The sequence below is a fragment of the Stenella coeruleoalba genome, assembly GCF_951394435.1.
Source record: "Stenella coeruleoalba genome assembly, chromosome: 16".
In the NCBI taxonomy this organism is placed as follows: domain Eukaryota; kingdom Metazoa; phylum Chordata; class Mammalia; order Artiodactyla; family Delphinidae; genus Stenella; species Stenella coeruleoalba.
In genome coordinates, this window is record NC_137162.1 from 80,732,927 (window position 1) to 80,753,597 (window position 20,671).

The window sequence follows — 20,671 nt, forward strand, 5'->3', positions numbered from 1 at the left end:
CAAACTAGAGCAAGAGCTTATATCTGGAGAATAAGTATCGCAGTGCTGCAAACACTCTCACACTCTCCCGTCAGTCATCTACACCTTAGTACCTCTGCTTTTTTGGCAGTTTGAGATGTTGTGACATTGACACAGTGACCAGGATGCCAAGGGGGACAGTAAAGCACGAGCTTTCTGTCCGTTAGGCAAGTAACTGTCTCATGCTTGACTAGTGACACTGGGCAGTGGTGATGGACAGCCAGTGAATATGCGCTCTCGTGGAAATATATTCATTAAAAGTCAGGCGTCACATAGCTGTTGAGTCCTCTGTTGAACTGTGAAGTATATAATGTCATAGGATGTTGTTCCTCAACAAACTAAGAAAAAAAAAAAAAAGGAAGTGGTTGGCTTCACAAAGAACTGTTTGGCCCTGTTTTAAGTCGAATGCTGTGCTAGGTACTGGGGTGCAGAGGGTGAAGACACATTCCACCCCGTGTCTGGTGAGAAGGAAAGGCCTGGAGAAGCTGATGAATTATTCAGTACCAGCCAGCCTCACTTCCCGTGTAACAGACACGCACCTTTTCAATGCAAAGACCTTTATTCAAAGGGCTTGGTCAAGGGGATTTCTGGTCTGGATGTCTCTTTTACTGTCTGTAGTCTAGGTGTCTTTTTTTATCTTAAATTAAGGAAATTGGTAGAAAAGTGAATTAATATTTCATTTAGTGCCTATTTCAGATATGACACTGCCCTTACCTTTACAGTAAGTTATCTCCCTCTTGGAAGCGTTTAATTTTTTTATGCAGCAGAAAGAGTTTATGATGCGAGTGAATGAGCCCCAATTATCCCTGTCACCTTGTTGTATAATTTGGGAAGAGTCTTTTAGCAGTTAGCAGGCTATTAGCATAACAGACATTAAAATGATTAAAATATCGGTGATTACTTCAATCCCTAGGGCTATGAGGGCTCTTTGACAAAGTGCATAATATAAAAGAAGCAGGTAGTTCCTTTGAGGGGATCTATCTGCCTTTGTTTCCAAAGACTCCTTCAGGTCCTAGTGGAAACTGACAGGATGTGGGCCTCATTAACTGTTCTTTGATAGTTTCCTAAGGAGATGGGCATGTGTTTCGGAAGGAGTACCGAGCTAGGAGTCAGCTTCCTGGTTCCAGGGTGAAAGCTGTCTCACCTTTCCAAAGTCTCTGAGCCTTCTGAAAATTGGACACGTCCTTTGTACTGCCTCAGACATTTTTGTGAAATTGAAATGGTGTAGTGTAGGTGGAAACCTGTAAAGTGTCACACAAGGGAAGTGTGGGTTAGAAGTAACGGATAACATCGCAGTATGTTGGAAGACGTCACTAGATTAGTGGGTTCAGGTGAAGGTTTGCTGTGACGCCACCAAACAAAGTGAAACCAACAGGCAATTTCAGAGTAATTGCAAGTTGTAATTACATGATTAAGCTGTGCTGTGGGTCCATGGTTTACCCACTCCACGTCCTGCTAATTTATTCAACTTTTTTGAACAAAAAGAATACGTCTTGTTCCTTTAAACTTTTCTCAGTTCTCTAGGTTTGGGGGATTTTTTTTGTTATTGTTGTTGTTACTCTTCAAAAGTATTTATCCCTATTTATTATCCCTAGGACGTTTCCCCTTTCATCGTTTTTGAAAGTCACGGGTCCTGCTTTGATATAAGATGAAAGAAGAAAGTAACGGGGTAATGATGCATTCTTCTACAGATGAATGTACACGAAGGGAACTTTACAGCTCTAAACTTTTCTGTACTTCCGATTGTTACATTAAGTTAAACTTTACAATTCTATAATTCTATAAATATATATTATCTAAAAAGAACTTTCAGGAAAGCGTATGGGCCTTTTGCTGTTTTATATTGACTGTCTCTATAGAAGCAACAATTAATAGTATCCGTTTGAAACTAACTTCTTTCTTTGAAGCTGTTGCTTTGGGAAGCTTGCGTACTTCATATAATTTAATCTCGACACACCCTCTGCTGTCTCCATTCCGCTTGCAGGAGGGGAAGCGTGGGTCCAAAGAGATTGTCCCATTTCTGAGCTACACGTTGGGTTTTGAGCCCAGGGCATAGACTTCTCTCTTCAGTGGAGAACAGTTTGATTGCTGTAGAGGGTTCCTGCTGGAAGTGAATAGAGAACACTCTGCAGCTTGGCTGGGCTCAGACAGTGATGGTCCCGATGGCCAGGCTGCTGAGGTTGAATGGCTCCTTGAAAGAGCTGAGTCCACAACCTGGCCAACCAGCAGCGATTCTGCTTCAAGCACCCATTTATTGGTGCTAAATGGAGGGTGTTTCTGGGAGACTGGAGGTGTCATTTGAAAGGAATGATGCCATCTTGGGGACCTTGCCGGTGTCTCTGAAGTTGTGCGTCTAGAGCTACAGTGCTGGGCAGTGAGCGTGGGTGCCTGTTAGCTGTGACTAGAGAGGACACCACCTTTGCGCTGGCCGTGCCCAGAAGCCGGGATGTGGGAGCAGCCACAGACTAGACATCTACAGGTGGGAAACCCTGGTCTCGGGAGCTTCAGGAAGCGGAGGAGAGCACAGATGCATGTGGATGTGAAGAAGTTACCGAGTGTCCCTCGTACAGGAAGGAATAAGCCATCCTGTGGAGTCCACAGTGCCAGGTTTAGAGGGACAACGGGATTGTTTGTCAGATTAAAGCAGTCAAACGTAAGGTCCTCTGAGGGCTGCAACTCACGGAACCACTTGTTATTCTTACAGTTTTGTAGTGTCACATTTTTAACCGGCACGTTTTTTATGATGTTCTTGGTCTACAGAATGTCTTCCCTTCCAGGATAGATGACTGAGAGAGATTATTAGCCTCAGAAAAGTTACTGGCTAGACAAGCAGTGTTAAAAATTATGTTTATCGCTTCCCTGGTGGCGCAGTGGTTGAGAGTCCGCCTGCCGATGCAGGGGACACGGGTTCGTGCCCCGGTCCGGGAAGATCCCACATGCCGCGGAGCAGCTGGGCCCGTGAGCCATGGCCGCTGGGCCTGCGCGTCCGGAGCCTGTGCTCCGCAACGGGAGAGGCCACAACAGTGAGAGGCCCGCGTACCGCAAAAAAAAAAAAACGGTGCCAGAAGCTAGAAATGCCATTCACATCCATTGACTCGATTTGGTGTGTCGAAAGGAGATGGAGCACGTTGATCAGTGCGGTCTGGATTTCTGCACCAGTACGGGAAAGCAAAAGACTTAAGTCTTTTCTTCAGAACATGGTTCAGTTGCACACAAGATTAGCAGCTCACTCGTTCGGAGATGACTTCTTGTGCTGTCTTTTTTGCACTTGGTCAGCTTGGGTTTGAATTGGCCTTTACTTCCCAGAAATGTGTGCCGTGTGCCCTTCACAGCAGTGCCAGGTTGGATGCTCAGATGAGCTGAGATCTTGCCTGGCGTCCTGTGCTCCGGCCACCCCAGGGGGAGAGAGAAGTGTGCTCAAGGGCAGGTGCAGTTCCTGGCACCTGCTGGAGCGTGAGCCCCTCTGCAGACTAATGAGTAATTCTTATTCTACACCTCTTCCCATTTCCCTAAAAATTGGTTGAATTTCCATATGTATCCTTCAAGGACTTCCTCATACTTCTGGAGCAGAGCTGAGTTTGACTAGGTTTGATGATATGTTATAATTAGTGATGTTTATTGGATGTCTTGGTCATAGAAGTAAACAAAGCAAAAATCTCTTTTGTAAGAGTAGTTACTGTAAAAGTGTCATAACAATTAATTTTGATTTTAAAATAAAGTCATTCTTTAAGCTGATTTTTATCAGGGCAAAAGAATGCCCGTGTTTAGTATTAAAAGATCATTTACATATGACCTTGTGCGAGAGGTTGGAAATGAAATATTCAGCCGTGACTCTCGCTTCAGCCTAATGCATGGCGCGAGTTTTTGTCCGCGGTCTCTCAAATATTACTCATGATTATGCATTTATATAACATTTTTTTCATCCAAGATTGAAGCTAAATTACAGCATCTTACTGAAGACTACAATCTATGAGCATGAATTAGACCCCGTACTACCCAGCCATCTGTCTTCTCTTTTCTCATTCTTTCTTTTAATTTTTTTAATACATTTATTTGTTTTTTTTATTTTTGGCCGCGTTGGGTCTTCGTTGCTATGTGGGGGCTGCTTTTTGTTGTGGTGTGTGGGCTTCTCATTGCGGTGGCTTCTCTTATTGCAGACCACGGGCTCTAGGCACGCGGGCTTCAGTAGTTGTGGCTCACAGGCTCTAGAGCGCAGGCACAGTAGTTGTGGCGCACGGGCCCAGTTGCTCCGCAGCATGTGGGATCTTCCTGGACCAGGGCTCGAACCCGTGTCCCCTGCATTGGCAGGTGGATTCTTAACCACTGCGCCACCAGGGAAGCCCCTCATTCTTTCTTTTTAAACCAAACCCAATCTTTTTAAACCAAACTGGGAACCCAAGCAAACACTGGAAATGCAAGGTGCCCTTTAGTCCCTAGGATTCAAGGTTCACTTGCCTTTCATTCAAAACATAACTCCAGGACCTGTCACTTTGGTTGGTCTCTGTTAGAGATTCCTTGACTTGGACGATTCAGACAGCTTCAGCCTTTGAGACACCAAAGCCTGAGGCTCACCTGAACATCCAGTGACTTGCTTACAGCATCAGTTCCGGGGGACTACAAGAGTCGGTTTTCTTGATGTTTTGATGTATACTAAAATCCCACCTTTATGATTTCTGATTACGTCATTGGCCATATGCACGAGTCAGTAGTCCCAGGGGATGTGGTATCTAGTTAAATAGAAAAACACTTGGAAACAATATGTCCGTGAGCAAAAAATTGTAGCGTCTTGGCATTTTATTTAAAAAAATGCAATCCAATGTAAATCTCGACTTAATTAAATTTGACCAGTAACTTAGCACATTCAGTAAATCAAGAGTAATTTAAACTTGCTTAGATAAAGAGAGGTGAATTTTGCTTTGGGGGAAGGAGGGTTAAAATAAGAGATAGGAAGTCAAGTTTACTGGTAAAGAGATAACCCTTGCCCCATTCTGTGTAATAGGCATACGTATCTCCTTAGGATGCTTTATTCAGCTCATTTCTTCTGTTCTCAAAGCGTGGCACCACCATCCATTCGGTTTCCCAAGCCAAAAGGCAGAGCATCGTTTTTGGTTTCTATCCCTCTCTCCGTCCCAAGCTCCAAGTACTGTTGATTTGACAGGTGAGAACCTTTCACCCAGCATTGCTGTTGAGAAGAACGGACCGTTCAGTGACCCAGGCCTTTGTGTGGGCTCTGCACCAGACACTTAGGCTCTCTGCTTTAACCCAGGACTCTGAATTCCACAGTAATACGTCTTGATACGGACCTTTCTTCCATTCATTCTACTAGAGACCGTCAAATCTGGTTTTACCTATCTTTTAGTTCTGGAAATTTTCTTGTATTATTTCTTTTTTTTTTTTTTTTGCGGTACGCGGGCCTCTCACTGTTGTGGCCTCTCCCATTGCAGAGCACAGGCTCCGGACGCGCAGGCTCAGCAGCCATGGCTCACAGGCCCAGCCGCTCTGCAGCATGTGAGGTCTTCCCGGACCGGGGCACGAACCCGTGTCCCCTGCATCGGCAGGTGGACTCTCAACCACTGCGCCACCAGGGAAGCCCTCTTGTATTATTTCTTAATCGTTTCTTCCCACCTTTTTCTCTCTCTTCTCTTCCTCTGTTAGGTGGATGTTAGACTTCTGGGATTGAACTTGAATTTTCTTGCGTTTGCTCTCCTGTAACGTGTTGGGCGAGTTCCTCAGTTTACCTTCCACCTGTCTTACTGGATTTTTTATTTCGAATTTTAGCCATCCACTTTTTAAATTTCAAAAGTTGCTTCTCTTTCTCTGAGGGTGGCGAGCCTCATGGCAGGGTGATCAGGTGGTGTACACCTGCTTGTCTTTACTCTAGAGAAAGGTCCCTATTATTCGAGGCATGACCCTGAAGCTGGGTTTGGAGGAAGGAGCAACTCCGGGTCTCGTTTCCAGTGAAGCTTTTGTTTCACCTTTTGTTTTCAGCTGTGCTCTTCTGGATACCTCGTGACCTTGAGTCCCTCCTTTCAGGTTGGGTTCTCAAGACCGTTGCTCCTGCCCTCTAGAGGCGGGGGTGGGTATTGCCAGGCGGGGCCCAGTGCCGCCTGGACCCCAGCGTCACACTTTTCTCTGCTCACTCCTTCCCTTCCCCTTCCGCTCTCTGTGGCATCTCTGTTCCTGCACCTGTTTAAGTGTGCAAGGGGATGGTCGTGCTTCTCTTTGTCTTCCCCTCTGGACACCCTTGGGTTTGCCTTTCTCTGCTCCACCATTGACGTTCTCCCATTTGCCTTGCATCTTTTTTTTTTAATTCATGAAATTTATTAAAATCTAGTTAACACACCATAGCATTTACCCATTTTTAGAATATTTTCAGAGTTGTGCAACCATCACCCCATTCTAATTTTAGAAAATCCTAATCATCTGAAAAAGAAACCTTGTTCTGCCTTAGAGACACTCTCTATTCCCATCCCCAGTCCTAGGTGACAGCTTATCTACTGTCCTTCTCCATAGATTTTCCAGTCTCGATATTGCCTTCCATCTTTACATACTGTGTTTTGGTGTCTCCAAGTTTTGTTGATGGTCCACTTTGGTTTTGGTTTTGTTCTTTTGTAATGATTCTGAAAAGTTTTACTCCATCATCTTGAGGATGAAAGTCTCCTGTTTAAAGAGCGATACCTTATCGCCTTAATAGATTTCTTAGAGTGAATATGAGAAAGTTTTTCCGCTGACTCCGGAACGTCTAGGTAGAGGCATGGCTTCATTCATGTGGTAACTTGGGATGATTTACCCTGACACTCAAATCTGAGACTCACCGAGGCTTCCTGTGTCCTGGCCAAACAGCACCAGTTGGCTTTGCAGGTCACTTTGGTCACGTCAGTAGCCCTATGTGCACGGTGTAACTTGAGGGATGTCTGAGATCACATTTTTCAGGCTAAAGGGTCTTACATCCCTGACTGATCATTTGAGCCCACAGGAGATGACCTTGTGAGGACCCGTGGGAGTGACCGTGTAACTAAGACCACACGTGACTTTGGCAGGATGGACACTCCAGCTTTCCCTTGACTGTGACAGCTTTTGCGAAGTTTGTTTTTCACTTTTCTCAGACTTGGTATAACATGTGACTCTGATCCCCGATGATACAACTGTACTTGCAGCTATCTGTTTAGATTATGTATGAGGCGTTTTTCATCGATTAAAGTTTATCTATCACCCATGTTCAATGCAGATGATTCAGTGTATGCAAAGTGGTTAAAGGTATATGGCAGTCTGTCCACGAAGTTTGCAGGCTACCTGGAGAGACAGAGCCTATGAATGAAACACCTGACAGGTGTATCTGTCGGTTAATCAGAGCCACGGGCGCGAGACTGCCTCCTCCTGACCCGTGCTGGGGGGTGAACAGACACGGTCACCGTCGCCCGGGCTGCTCCTGAGGGTGGTGGCTCTGCACCACTGCCTGTGCGCCCCGAGAAGCACGTGTGCGGTTGCGGGTGACGGTGCTGAGGGCTCGGCACTGAGCACCCCCCGACCATCTCTTCTTGGCTTCACAGAGGGTGTTCGGAGCTCTGCCGGATCCCCATGGTGGAGTACAAGCTCGACAGCGAGGGCACCCCCTGTGAGTACAAGACCCCCTTCCGGAGGAACACCACATGGCACCGAGTGCCCACGCCCGCCCTGCAGCCCCTGCCCAGGGCCTCCCCGGTGCCCGGCACGCCTGACAGGCTGCAGTGCCAGCCGCTGCTCCCACAGACCCAGGCCGCCATCCCACGCAGCACCTCCTTTGACCGGAAGCTGCCCGACGGCACCAGGTAAGGCTGGTACCGCTTCCTCATGGGCGGCCCTTGTGAAGCTCTTGCAGCTAGAACTTCAGAGGGTCCGGGGGACTTTTATGTGGCTTAATCATTTCTGAGTTAGCTTGTTCTGACCAAGTGGGCAGGCAGGGTGGCCAGGCGGGCCCCAGATGCTGGGGTGCTTGGGTTCCTGGCCCAGCAATGATGCTGATGGCGTGCAGGTCCTCCCCACGGACGCTGCCCCCCAGGGCCACGGCCATCCCTCTCCACCGCGATCCTCCTATCAACCCGCTCTCCACACCATCTCGGGAAAGATATCCGAGAAACCATTTTGCAGGAGCGTCTAGATAAATATGGACAGTTTGAGTATAAAGAAAGCTGCAGAATCAGCGATGAAATCCCGTCACCCTCGTGGGTGTAGTATTTTCAGAGGTCCTAGGATCATCAGCATCTGTTTGTTTTTCTCTCTCATTTTAAGCAAAGGGAGTTGAGTTTAAAATTAAGTTTTTCCCTGAGAGAACGCACTCGTTTAAAAGTTAAATCCAACAGCATTAGAAGCTGGTGAGAATTTTCGGGGGTTGCATAATTCGCAAAGGTCGCTTTAAGTGAACAACGTAGTCAATTTGTTTTGTTGTGGTTGTTGATTCCTCCTCCTTTTGTTTTAACTTTCGCATAACTTGTGGGCCATGGAGACACTGTGAGTTTCCTCCGAATGTCTTGTCAGGCTCTCGTCTAATAGAGCGTATGCCGTAAGCAGACGCTGGGCCAGGCTGTTTGCTTGACGGGTTATCACCTTGGCCTGTTACTCGGCCTCTCCCAGTCTCCAGTTTCCTCGTCTGAAAAATCAATTTAGCAATAATAGAGGCCTCCACAGGGCATTAGGACAATTGAGTCAATCAAGAGAGGTGAACTGCCTAGAACCATTCCTGGCACCTAGGGAGCCTATACAGGCATTAATAATAATTGCTAAGATGAAAACACGTGGTCTTCCTCTGCTTCCTCCAGTCTGTTCTTCTAAGAGTGAGTGCAGGAATGGTGTTACTTCAAGTTGACACTAAGTCATCTGGGCTCTTGGTCTCTTCTCAAAGGTCTGCTGAGTTTATAAACTTCCCATATTCAGAGAAATGCACATAGTACATAGCCCAGGTGAAAAGGGTGACATCTGGAAGGAAAGGGGTCTGCAGAACGTCCCTTATTAGCATAGAAGTTAGTAGATTATAAGGAAGGGTTCTAATAGCAACAGGGAAGTTGGCGAGCACATCTTCATCAAGTGAATTCTCACGACGATCGATCATTTTTGTGTGTCTGAAATAAATAGGATGGCATTCAATCGATGTGTGGAGATACATGGCTTTGCCAGAAATTTAGGGTTTTCTCTCTGTATGGATTTTAAATATAGAACCACAACGTGCCTTGCATTAAGTCTCACAGACCAAGTAGTAGTGATGTTTTCATAATTCTGTGTTCTTGGGGGTTCCGCGTGTTTCACTGGCGTCATTAGCTGTGCTTGAATTCTTTAGGTGGTGAAACCTTGTTTCCGCCACATCTCTTTCTTATAATAAATTACCAACCGAAAACCACCTGAAATCTCATGGCATCACCAATTCTTAGTTTATTTGTCCACGACTGCGATGCGTGTTTCTGCTTTTCTTCATCACTGAAAAATAAATTCACTTGTAAAACAAAACAAGCCAGGTCAGGAAGTTGGCAGCCTGCAGACCCCTCAGGGCCCGGTTACTGATTCTAGTCAACCTTTCAGAAGTTCACCCAGCAACCAGTCCTCCTCCAGTGATCCCGGACCCGGCGGGAGCGGACCCTGGAGACCACAAGCTGGATACGACGGGTACCGCTCGCTTTCACCTTTCTGCGGGCCCCTGGGGGGCACTGGTTTGCGGGGCACATTCAGAAGCGCTTACTGTGCACGAGGCCACTGGGGGACAGAGAAATGAAGACAGACCTTTGATAGGACGGGTGCATCCAGGCTGGACAGCTCACCATTTCTGTGGAGGTGGCACTCATTTGTCTGTATTCTGAGCTTGTCTGATTTTTTTTTTTAAATAAGGGAGAGTCTTTCTGAATATGTAAAAGTTAAGGATTTGGAGACCCTGTGGGCGATGGCCCTTGGGAGTTTCCCTTCACTTGAACTGCTGACGAGGAATAAATTCACAGCCTCTCTTGCAAGCGTTTTCTCTCCCAAACCCAGCCCAGAATCAGAGAAGGCAGATTTAGCAGGTCCCTTGTAGTGTGTGAGCAGAGCATCTAGGACCCTGAGGGCACCTGTGAACAGGACACAGAATTTACTGATACAGTCAGTCAGGGGAAACAGCGGGGCGGGTGTGCTTTCCCGTGGAGATGCGGGCCTGGCTCAGGGCAGCAGTGTTTCTGTGTGCTGCTGGGGCCCAGTGTTGTCTCTGCTGCTCAAAGGCGCTGGCTGTACTGATTAGACAAGAGAACGGCCAGGTCAGCCGGGGAGGCTTTTCACCGGACCAGAGAACCTTCCATTACTGCTCTCGCACGTGCCCAGGGAAACGTCTCTCCCCGGCACGCTCCTTCCTTCTGGTTTGGGCTGAGAAGTAGAGCTTTGCGGTCCGAGTTCCATGCATTTCCTACCTTAGATCCTAGAGGGGGTTCTTAAAAGTGGTACTTCAAGAAATGTTTCTCTGTTGAGTTGCATTTTTAAAGTAGAGGGGAGTCTTTTCTGTCAATGGAAAAACCACTTCTGGCTTTTTCTGCAAACCGGGGTCTGTAACTGGGATTCTGTAAGTAAGTGTCCCTTTGTAACGTGAATAAGTTTTCTGCAGTTTCTTTTGGAAGAGTGAATTGTCCTATTTGGGGGTTTTCATAAAATAAAGTCCACCTGGATGTAGTCTAGCGCCAATCAACCTGATTTTCTTTTTCCTTAAAAACTTTGATATAAGAAAGTATCAGTGCACAAGAGAAAGAGCGACAGCAAGAGCAGTGAGCCCCTCCTCAGCCCATCAGGGACGAGCCGTCCGACCCCAGACAGTCCCTCCATCCCCTGGCGTCGGCCACCGCCTTTATCTGTAAACAGTGTCATCCAGGTGTCTCTATGGACCCAGTGGTGAAACGAGAGCCCCCGGTTCCAGATGCTCTAAGTCTCTCAGGCAGGGCTGGGCTGGCAGACCGCATTTCCATCTGCCAGAGACAGCCTCTGTTTAGGGGTCCCTGGGATCGCCCCTCGGGGAGCCAGCACACACACGGGACAGTGGTGGGATGATGGGGGGCAAGGCGGGCTCAGCTCTGTGTTCTTTCCAGGTGCCAGTCTCCCCTGCTGCTTGAGCACCAGGGCTCCGGCCCTTTGGAATGTGAAGGGGCCAGGGAGCGGGAGGACGCCATGGAAGGAAGCAGACACCCCGGTAACAAGGACCCCTGCCCCGAGGCGCCCCTCCCTCCTGCCCCCTCCCTCCCCCGTCACTCGTTCCTTCAGCCGTGCACATCTGGTCAGCTGCATCCCGCCCTGTGCGAGTGGGCCGCTGGACCTCGCGACGTCGTCTGGGACGTGGTCACGGCGGGTGGTGCCTGGGGAACAGAGCATGAGCGTTGTGGGCAGTTCTGCCTGCTCCAGGGTGTCTCCATCGGCAGGACCGGGAGAAGGTCCTAGAACCACAGTCCTCTTCGCGGTCACTGAACCATTCGTTGGGCTCCTGCATTTCTTCGCTCCTTCGTTAACACGAGAAATGAAATGTTAAGTCTTCTCTCTCTTTGTGGCAGAAACCAAATGGCACGGCCCACCTCCCAAAGTCCTGAGCTCCTATAAAGAAAGAGGCCTGCAGAACGATGGAGGCTGCAAGGATTCCCCCAATAAGCTTTCTCACGTGAGTCCTTTCCTCGTGCACTGGCGTTCCTTCGGCCCTTGTGATCATCTCAGCACACGCGGTTTAGTACCGCTGTTGCCAGGGGTTCTCAGGGGTGTCTTTTACCTCACAAGGCTCTTGGGTGGAGGGGAAAAAAAAAAACGAAATGAAAAGCTAAGGGTTTTTTTGTTTCTTTTTTCCTCCTTGAGTTATAAAGAACCACAAAGAAAGGTCATACCGTAAATTATCGGCAGAGCCAAGATCATAGACTCAGCCTTTGATCCTTGGTATTTTTCATCTGTTAACTCTGACCCACTTGTGGGCACAGCACAGAAGCGGAACCTGTGGAGCGGGGTGTGGGGTGGGCGCCACTCTGCCCGGGGCTCAGTGGACAGCCGCAGATGGTGCGCAGTAATGCCAGCCCCAGCCAACTGACAGGCAGCCGGCGTTCCCACAGTGCCCGCGTGGTTTGGTTTACTTTCCGCAAAAATGAAAAAGCGGGCCATGTCGGTGACTGTAGCTCAGTGAAATAAAACTTCCAGTTAAACGTGCAAACAGGAGCTGTAGTTGTTGCCAAATGAGGCCAACCTTACAAAGCAGCTGATTTTTCAGAACCTGTGGGCGCTTGATCAGGCCTTGAGCTGAGTTGTTCCTTTCCGTCTCCGCGCGTCACCGGCCAGCTGTAGAGCGGGCCGAGTGTTACCTGCGAACACGTGGCCTCCGTCTCTCAGCTGTATCCCCAGCTCGTCTCGAGCCTCGTGGAGCCGCTCAGTGCCGCCTGCACAGAAGATCCATGTGTGATAACCAAGGGCAAGAGGAGTTGCTTAAGGATGTGACAGGGAGGGAGGAAAGGCCAAACCGCTCGCAAATAGATCGGGGCGCGGCTGGGTCTCACGACTGACGATTTGGGCCTCGTTAGTTTTCCCAGCCTGAGGAGAGGGGCCATGTCTGTACCAGGACATCCTCAGACGGGGGCATTTACCCTGTTCTCTTGGGATCGCAGAGCACTCCCGAGAGCACCCCATCTCGTCAGCCCCCCGGGGCTGCCCCGACTTGGGCCCTGGGGCATGTGGCTCACGCTTACACCGTGCTTCTGCACGTGAGCTGGTTGGGTCCATGCTGTGATCGCTGGGCTTAGAGTAATAAGCAGAGGGAGGGATCGAGTGGCTGTCCAAAGCCCCATCGCTGTGATGCAGACCTGGGTCTTCAGCCCCAAACGCAGGGCTGGCCCTGTCATTCGTCGTAGGAGCATCTTCTGGAGGAAAGGCTGCTGTCCTCCTTTTATTGATTCCCCACGTGCTTTCTCAGCTTCTGTAACCTTCGTTGATTACTTTCTGGTTAGCGACACCCTGGCAATACTTCGGCGTTTCATGCACAAGTGATTGAACAAAGACTTGAAAAGATACCCGTTTAGATTAAGATGAATGATGGGAGGAATTATGCCTCAGGGACTTTTGCATGAAACCAGGACATTTTTTAAAAGGAAGTTCTTTCCTTGCCTCTCACTGACAAGTGAGCAGAAGGGGTTCGGGTGAAATCATCTGGTTTGTAGCTTCCTGAGTCTGGTGGGGGCGGGGAATGACCTCTTCACGAAGAAGCAAAGTGTGGGATTTGTTGGAAGCCTTTCCGTTTCTCTTTCTTCTCAAGATTGGGGAGAAAAGCTGCCCCAGCCATTCCAGCAGCAACACACTCTCCAGCGACACCTCTGGCAACAGCGATGACAAGCACTTTGGGTCCGGGGACCTGATGGACCCCGAGTTGCCGGGGCTTACGTACATCAAGGGCGCCTCCACGGACAGTGGCATCGACACGGCCCCGTGCATGCCCGCCACGGTCCTCGGCCCCGTGCACCTGGCGGGCAGCAGGTCCCTGGTCCACGGGCAGGCGGAGCAGTGGGCTGACTCGGACATCCCGGGGCCCGACGACGAGCAGGCCAAGATGTACGCGGTCCACGGCTATGCGCCCAGCATCTCCGCCGGCCATGCTGCCGACGGCAGCCTGGGCGACCTCAGCGAGATCTCATCCCACTCCAGGTAAGTCCCCGCGCCGCCACCGGCGCCCGCTCCGGGCACCCTGGGCGCCGTCGCCTGCGCTGGGGTGGGAGAGGGGCCCGAAGTAGGACCAGCAGGCGCCTGAGGTCATTGCCACCTGTGTGCCACGCGGCCTGACTTCAGAGGAGATGCTTGCTTCCAGAGTCTCCTTTGAAATGTGCACACGAATACATTTGTGATTCTATCTTCCTTTCTCTTGAAAGTTGAGAGAAAACTAAACAGAGATGCTCATGGCCCTTATCAGACCACTCATCTCTCTCTCCCAGTTCAACCTGTGGTCCCTGATTTTCAGGAGACGGCAAGCTGGACAGCGCTCAGGGGATAGTGGGCAGTGACGGGGCGGGGGGGTGGCCTCTCGTCGTCCCTCCGAAGGCCCGTGCCCCGCTCTGCCCTGGTCCGCGGGCCCCCTCTCACCAGCGTGTGCACCAATGGAAGTATGTTCACAGTGACAGTCCAATTAAAAAAAAAGACTAGCTAAATGTAAAGGAATTGTATTCTAGCTACGAATGTGCAGTATGTAGCTATGAGTAGTTTTAAACTCCTGTTTGACATACGTCTGTACAGAGACTTGAAAACTCATAATTGGTGATTCCTCCCTTCAAAGACCAGGCAGAGGAACGCTTTCATTCAGGTTTGGCCGCGCGTAGAACTTACTGCACACCGACGACCGCTCTCGTTTTCCTTGCTGCCTCCAAGGCCTTCCCTGCTTCAGCTCTGAGTGACTGTCTGACTTTTCCTCAGAACTCTTCTAGCTGCCGGAGGGCAGTCAGATGCACACGGATGGGATTATCCTTCCAGGTCCCTAAGGCCGTGGCAGAGACACTTCTCCAGCGATGGTGCTTGAGGCTGGCCGTGGGGTTCCCAGCGCCGGCCTCTGTTCTCCTCGGCCGCCTTCACCCAGGCCGAGCCCGCTGCCCTCTGACCTTCTGCCCGTCCTCACGCGGCCACTGCCGAGCCTGCCTGCACACACGTGCTCACTGCCGCCTTTCTGCTTTCCTTCTCCTGTCGCTAACGTCGTCGTCTGTGTCTTACATTTACATCATTTGTGTCATTCGAGGGCATTTATGTGACAAGTTAAAGAAAACTGCACACGAATTAGCTCGCACAGCGAAGGTAGTATTTGACACAGCAGCTCACATGATGTCACCTGAGACCAGGTCCCCCCGGTCCGTGGGCTCGGCAGGACGGCCCTGAAATCTCAGCAGTGAGAATGGCTGTGTCACCTGCTGTGTCACCTGCAGGCCTCCCGTGCTACTGCTCCCCGTCACAGGAAGGAAGTGCGGATCTTTTCAAGTTTCTGCAGACATGCCCCCCTGCCCTACCACCAGTGTCTCTTCACGTGTTCTTGGCTTTAATCACTGTGCTCTGGGGGCCTGGAGGTCAGTCTGCCGAACCACGCAGCTGGAGACTGGGGAAGAGAGCCACTTCCTCAGAAGAAAATCAGAGGGTCATGTCCCTGGGAGAAGGGGGAGGAGATGCAGACAGGGCGCCCTGAGCACCCACCATAGACTCTGTCTTCTTCCGCTGGGCAGACGGAGTGCAGGATATGGAAACTATTTCAAAGTAGAGACACCTATTACTTTTGACCAGTTCTCTTTAATAATTTGACTTTAAATAGGTTTAGTACTAACTAAAATAATATTTAAGTGTTATCAATGGCTTTGGTTACCTGAATTATTCCTGTCTTACTTTCAGAGACAGTTTTGAATTGGCCAGGCTGTAAAAACCGTCTTGGGATTTTATAATCTGGTGTCTTGTTCAGAGTGTAGAAGATTTTGTAAAATGGCTGATTTCCTGATACCTCATTAGAGAGATGTAATTGGCATCACAAACAGAATTTTGTATTACCATTGAGGAGAATTTCAGTGGAAACCGCTTTCAGAGCACCTTCTTTTATGAATAGAGTCAGGATATTTATAGGGATTTGAAGTCAATTTTCTGGAACACCTTAAGCATTCATTAATGTAATGGGTCAGACTCGTAGAAAGCACAGGAAACTGCTAGATTGCATTTCTGGTCGATGTTCCTTCTTTCCACCCCTTTACGCTGGACATGAGCACAGCGGTTGCAGAAGGGCCATGTGCTGAATGAGACGCTCCTTTCCCATCCAGGTGCCTTTTTCTTGCCCTTCCTAGTTGACAGTGACTTTAAAGCCACATTTCAACTCCAGTTGCAGGCTTTTGTGGAATTCATCATTAAAGTAACTCTTTTGAACACTTCCTCCTGTCTGTCCCCTCACCCATATGGGAGAGCTAGAGAAAATAAGATTTCAAATATTTTAAAGTTTTTTTTTTAATTTTAAAATATTCAAGTACTTTTAAGTGTTATCTATTAATAGTTTTACATGTAAAATAAGACTTGAAATGTCAGCGTGTTGAGGTAAAAGGCTCATTAGTGCACAAGGGACCCACCTACCACAGTGGTGCCGAGACTCTGCAGATCCCGAAATGCCAGGACCCAGACCGGGACGCACACTCCCTGTGCTGATGAGTACCGTCGGCCTCTGAGTGTGTGGTCAGCTCGGAGCTGAGGCCCGCTGCCCAGGGGCTCAGTTGTGACTGGGCGCAGTCCAGGGAACAGGAGAGCAGGAGAGCCCCTTGGGGGCTGGCATCAGCGCCGAGCACCCTGGCTAGTCACCCCTCCAGCCCACGCACTCCTGTATCCCACCATGTCTTAGCTGCGTCCCAGCGCTCAACCGTGGTTGACATGATTTGTACTCAGTGTGGATCTCACCCCAGGCTGCTGCCTCCTCTCATCTAGAGAGCCTGGGCCTGTCTCCTTCACTCCGTAGCCACAGCACTTGGTACATACAGGTCCTTGAACTTGACAAGCATTGGAATGTTTGTTGAGTGAAGGAGGGAAGTCTAAGAAGGCTGTTGATAAATGCTCGTTGATTGAGTTAGTAACCCAGTGCCTTGGGTCGCCTAAGGAGACAGGAGGCACCAGGGTCGGCTTTTCGCAGCTCCCAGACCATCTATGACACACTCTTAATACTCTGATTCTGGTTTTCCACCACCAGCATCACTGCCACCCCCGCCAGCTCCACCACACACACGCACATTCCCAACAGCCATCCAGGAGTAGAGCAAGCGTCCATTATGTTTGTGGTGCGATTCCGGGATTGCACTGAGAACTGGGAACGGGGACTTACGACCCCTGAAGACAAGCTGCACTGGTGCGAGGCGAGACGGGGCTGGAGGGAGGGGTGTGCAGGAATCACCACCCATTAAGACGGCGCCCCTGCCACTCCATGCTTTTAATTCAGCAAACCCGTTTTGGTTGGTTGGTTGTTTTCTTTTTCCCCTACGAGGGCAGGGCACTTAGATAAGAGCTCAGAATACAAAGCAGTATTCATAGGAGGCTAACCAAGCTTTTGCAAAGTGAAACAAGTCAACTGCCAAAAAAACAAAGCAGAAAAACCCATGTTCTGGCTTCTCCTGTAAATGGCTCATGTGATTCTCTGGTGTTTGCACTTATTCATGTCATCATACTCTACTCTTTGTAAAGGGTTGAGAGTTGGCAGTGAAACTCTAAAATAAGAACGTGAGTCTAGAAGGAAAGGATTCATGAAAACCTTATTGCCAACATTCTAGAATGTTCATCTGCTTCAGAGGAAACCTTTAGAGCCACGTTACTGCTGCTAGACACGGGGTCTCGCCACGTTGCTCGTGAAATGGATTCCATGCATTTGTTCTTAGAGTTTAACTTTAAAATATTTTACTATTGGGGTCAAAGGCATTTTTAATCAAGCCTGAATGAGGAAAATGGAAAAGCACACCGGGCTTGTGACCATTGCCCCAGGTGCTGGTAACACTGGACTCTCATCGTAAGAGGCTCCCATTTTTGCCAGTCTGGTGAGCGTGCCCTGATATCCTGCAGTGGTTTGCACTGGTTTCCTTGGGGATGGCGGAGGTTGAGCCCTTCCTCTTATGTTTATTCACCATTTGAGTTTCTTTTCTTCTGAGGCATCACTGTGGTGCCCATTTTTCTATTAGATTTCCCCTGACTGGGCTTTGAACATCCTTCTGGCCACAGGCATACAGCTTTGCACATGAACACCCTTGGCCTGTGGGAAGCAGGGCATTCCAAAGGCACGTGGCAGAGAGGCGGCCACATCTGCCCCCCGCTGCCCGATTTTGCTCAAGAGAAGGACAGGAGTCGTGCGTGGTGGCTCTGAGTTTGGCAACGTGCCCGCACCGCTGAGATCTGATTGTATCGCGGCTTCTGTCTTTTTCTCCCCAGTGGTTCACGCCATTCAGGAAGCCCCTCAGCTCACGGTTCCAAAATTAGTGGGTCTCTGGATACGTCCAAAGTGTACATCGTGTCTCACAGCAGCAGTCAACAGGCCCCGGGGTCCGTGTCCAAGGCCTACCACCGGCAAGGGGCCATGAACAAATATGTCATCGGCTGGAAGAAATCGGAAGACAGCCCGCCACCCGAGGAACCCGAAGTGGCTGAGTGTCAGGGGTAAGGTGTCCGGGGGGCTCTTCTCTAGGCAAACCTTGGGCATCTGGGGCATGGACCAAGCTAATGTATTTTTCCCCCCAGTAGAAACAGATTTTCTAAAAAAGAGTAATCGAGAAACATCTTGGTAAAGCTCTTTAAATGTTGGCATTTATATTTCTCTTGAGAAGTCTTCCCTTTCTTTGATGTTCTCATATAAAATTAAAACAAATTTCTTTTTTTTTATATAAATTTCTTTATTTTATTTATTTTTGGCTGCATTGGGTCTTTGCTGCACGCGGGCTTTCTCTAGATGTGGCGAGCAGGGGCTACTCTTTGTTGCAGTGCGCGGGCTTCTCATTGCAGTGGCTTCTCTTGTCATGGAGCACGGGCTCTAGGCACACGGGCTTTAGTAGTTGTGGCTCGTGGGCTCAGTAGTTGTGGCTCGTGGGCTCTAGAGCGCAGGCTCCGTAGTTGTGGCACACGGGCTTAGTTGCTCCGCGGCATATGGGATCTTTTCTGACCAGGGCTCGAACCCGTGTCCCCTGCGTTGGCAGGCAGATTCTTAACCACTGCACCGCCAGCGAAGTCCCTAAAACAAATTTCTGTTCCTTGCTTTTATATTCACGTACCATGTCCTCCTCACCTCTGTACGTCCTCGTGACACACGTAGTAGACCCTCGGAGCATACTTATTGACGTATCATTTGTCAATTTTAATAAAGTCACTAAGTTAGCAGGAAAAAAGGCTAGCAATTTTTACTCAAACACATAGGGAACTGGAATAGTGCATTTTATTAGTGATTTTCGGTGTTACCTTATTATCCCAGCAGTTACTGATGAGACCTGGGTTTGTTTTTTTCTTCCCTACGTCTTTCCCAAAGCAGATAGGGCCTGGAGCTCTTGAGCACGTCTACCCCCGAATCTCAGGGCCCACAGCTGGGCACGTGTGACGGCCTCGTCACAAACCCTCCATGGTGTGTCTTCCCACGGGGGTTCCGTGCAGAGCCCCCATCCCCCGGGTCTTGGGTTCTTTTTTAGCTCCCAAGCCAACCACATCTTCAGTCACATTTAAAAGTTTTGAAAGCTTCTTCCCCAGTCACTGCTTTCATGTCGTCAGCGCTGCTGCTGCTTACAGAGCCGAAAAGTTCGGGAAACCTGACCTACCTCAGGAACAAAGCAAGAGACGTAGCGAGTTCCGATAAATCGTTCTTAATTTTGAGCATGTTCATGTGAGTTTCATATCCTGATAATTCCCCAGTGAGCCGTCACCCTGCAACACAGTAGCCTGGCTTTGGAGATGGGGTCATCTCGGTGATGCAGGACAGTCACACACAGGTCATCCTCGGCAAGCTGCCGCCCTGGGCCGTGGTTCCTGGAGCATCACGTTTCAGGTTGTGCGCCCCGTCCGCCTCGGCTGACAGTACAGCCCCTGGTTCCTCACCCACCGTGTCTTCAGGAACGTTCCGTGGCTCAGATTACATTTGCAGACCAAACCTTTTAAAAACGACTCCCCAGTTTTCTCCCTGGAAAAGAGCTGAAAACAGTAATTCGGCTAGGCAGTCTTCTGTTGTCCATAAATACATTTCTGTATACTGATAATCAAGGGGGATAGCTGCTTCGTTTATTCCAACGGCTTTGCGAAATGGCTGATAATAAAAATGCTTGGCGTGCACCCGGATGGATTACTGTTCAACATCAGGTGCCCCGGGGTCTGGCTCTCCGTGTTGCAGGGTGGACGGTGCGTGGGGTTGCCCAGCCACAAGAGAAGGGCTTTCTCAAATTCCGGACAGGCACCAGGCTTCCTTCGAAGAACACGAGATAATCTCCGATGAATTATTGAAACTGTGTTTTCTGACACAGGTTAGGAAAGGGAAGACACAGCCTTATTTGAAAATTTGGCTCTATGTTTTTCTCATTCAGGGCTTTGGGGATCTGATTCGTTCTGCATTATTCAGAAACCTAAGTTTGCACTCATTTCACAAACGTAGGATGGCACGGGGATCTGGGAGAAATGCAGCAGAAGTGAGTCAGCGAGTTTCTGTGTGTATGAACGTGGTGGGTGAAGCTGGTGACTGGATTTTAATTCATAAGGCTACCGGCGTTTTACAGATAGGCTGATGACTCACCTTCATTTTCCTTCTGCCTTGTTTCACCAGGCTGTATGGTGAGATGGGTCTGCTGTCCGCCTCAGCTCAGCAGCAGGCAGTGGTGGGAGATGATGTCTCAGAAACTCAGCACGTGCTCTCCAAAGAAGACTTTCTGAAATTGATGCTTCCCGACAGCCCCTCGGTGGAGGAGGGGAGGAGAAAGGTTAGTGACTTTTGTGTAGCTTTGAAGTGACCGGAAACACTAAGGAAAAGCGTAAAGAGACGCCGGGGCTTCCAGAGTTCTCCCACATGTGGCCTCTCTCGTGATCCTACCTACAGCTCTGTGCCCGGTTGGCCATTTTCACTGTTATTCCCCCAGGAAGCAGAGTGAGCCTGGGAGAGGTCAGGAAGGGCAGCTTTCTAGACGGACAGAGGAAGCTAGAGGCAGGCGGGCCTGGCCTCAGT

At 49.4% G+C, this 20,671-nt stretch overlaps 1 protein-coding gene across 2 annotated transcripts in view; it reads left to right on the plus strand.

Annotated features, from left to right (window-relative positions):
* Positions 1 to 20,671, plus strand: part of SIPA1L2 (signal induced proliferation associated 1 like 2) — a 221,100-nt gene that overhangs the window by 171,914 nt on the left and 28,515 nt on the right. For both annotated transcript variants that reach the window (XM_079901080.1, XM_079901081.1), the window contains exons 10-16: positions 7,569 to 7,826; positions 9,568 to 9,651; positions 11,085 to 11,185; positions 11,541 to 11,644; positions 13,271 to 13,656; positions 17,917 to 18,141; positions 20,276 to 20,429. In XM_079901080.1, the coding sequence (XP_079757206.1) occupies positions 7,569 to 7,826; positions 9,568 to 9,651; positions 11,085 to 11,185; positions 11,541 to 11,644; positions 13,271 to 13,656; positions 17,917 to 18,141; positions 20,276 to 20,429 (1,312 nt within the window). The remainder of the gene's footprint in view (positions 1 to 7,568; positions 7,827 to 9,567; positions 9,652 to 11,084; positions 11,186 to 11,540; positions 11,645 to 13,270; positions 13,657 to 17,916; positions 18,142 to 20,275; positions 20,430 to 20,671) is intronic.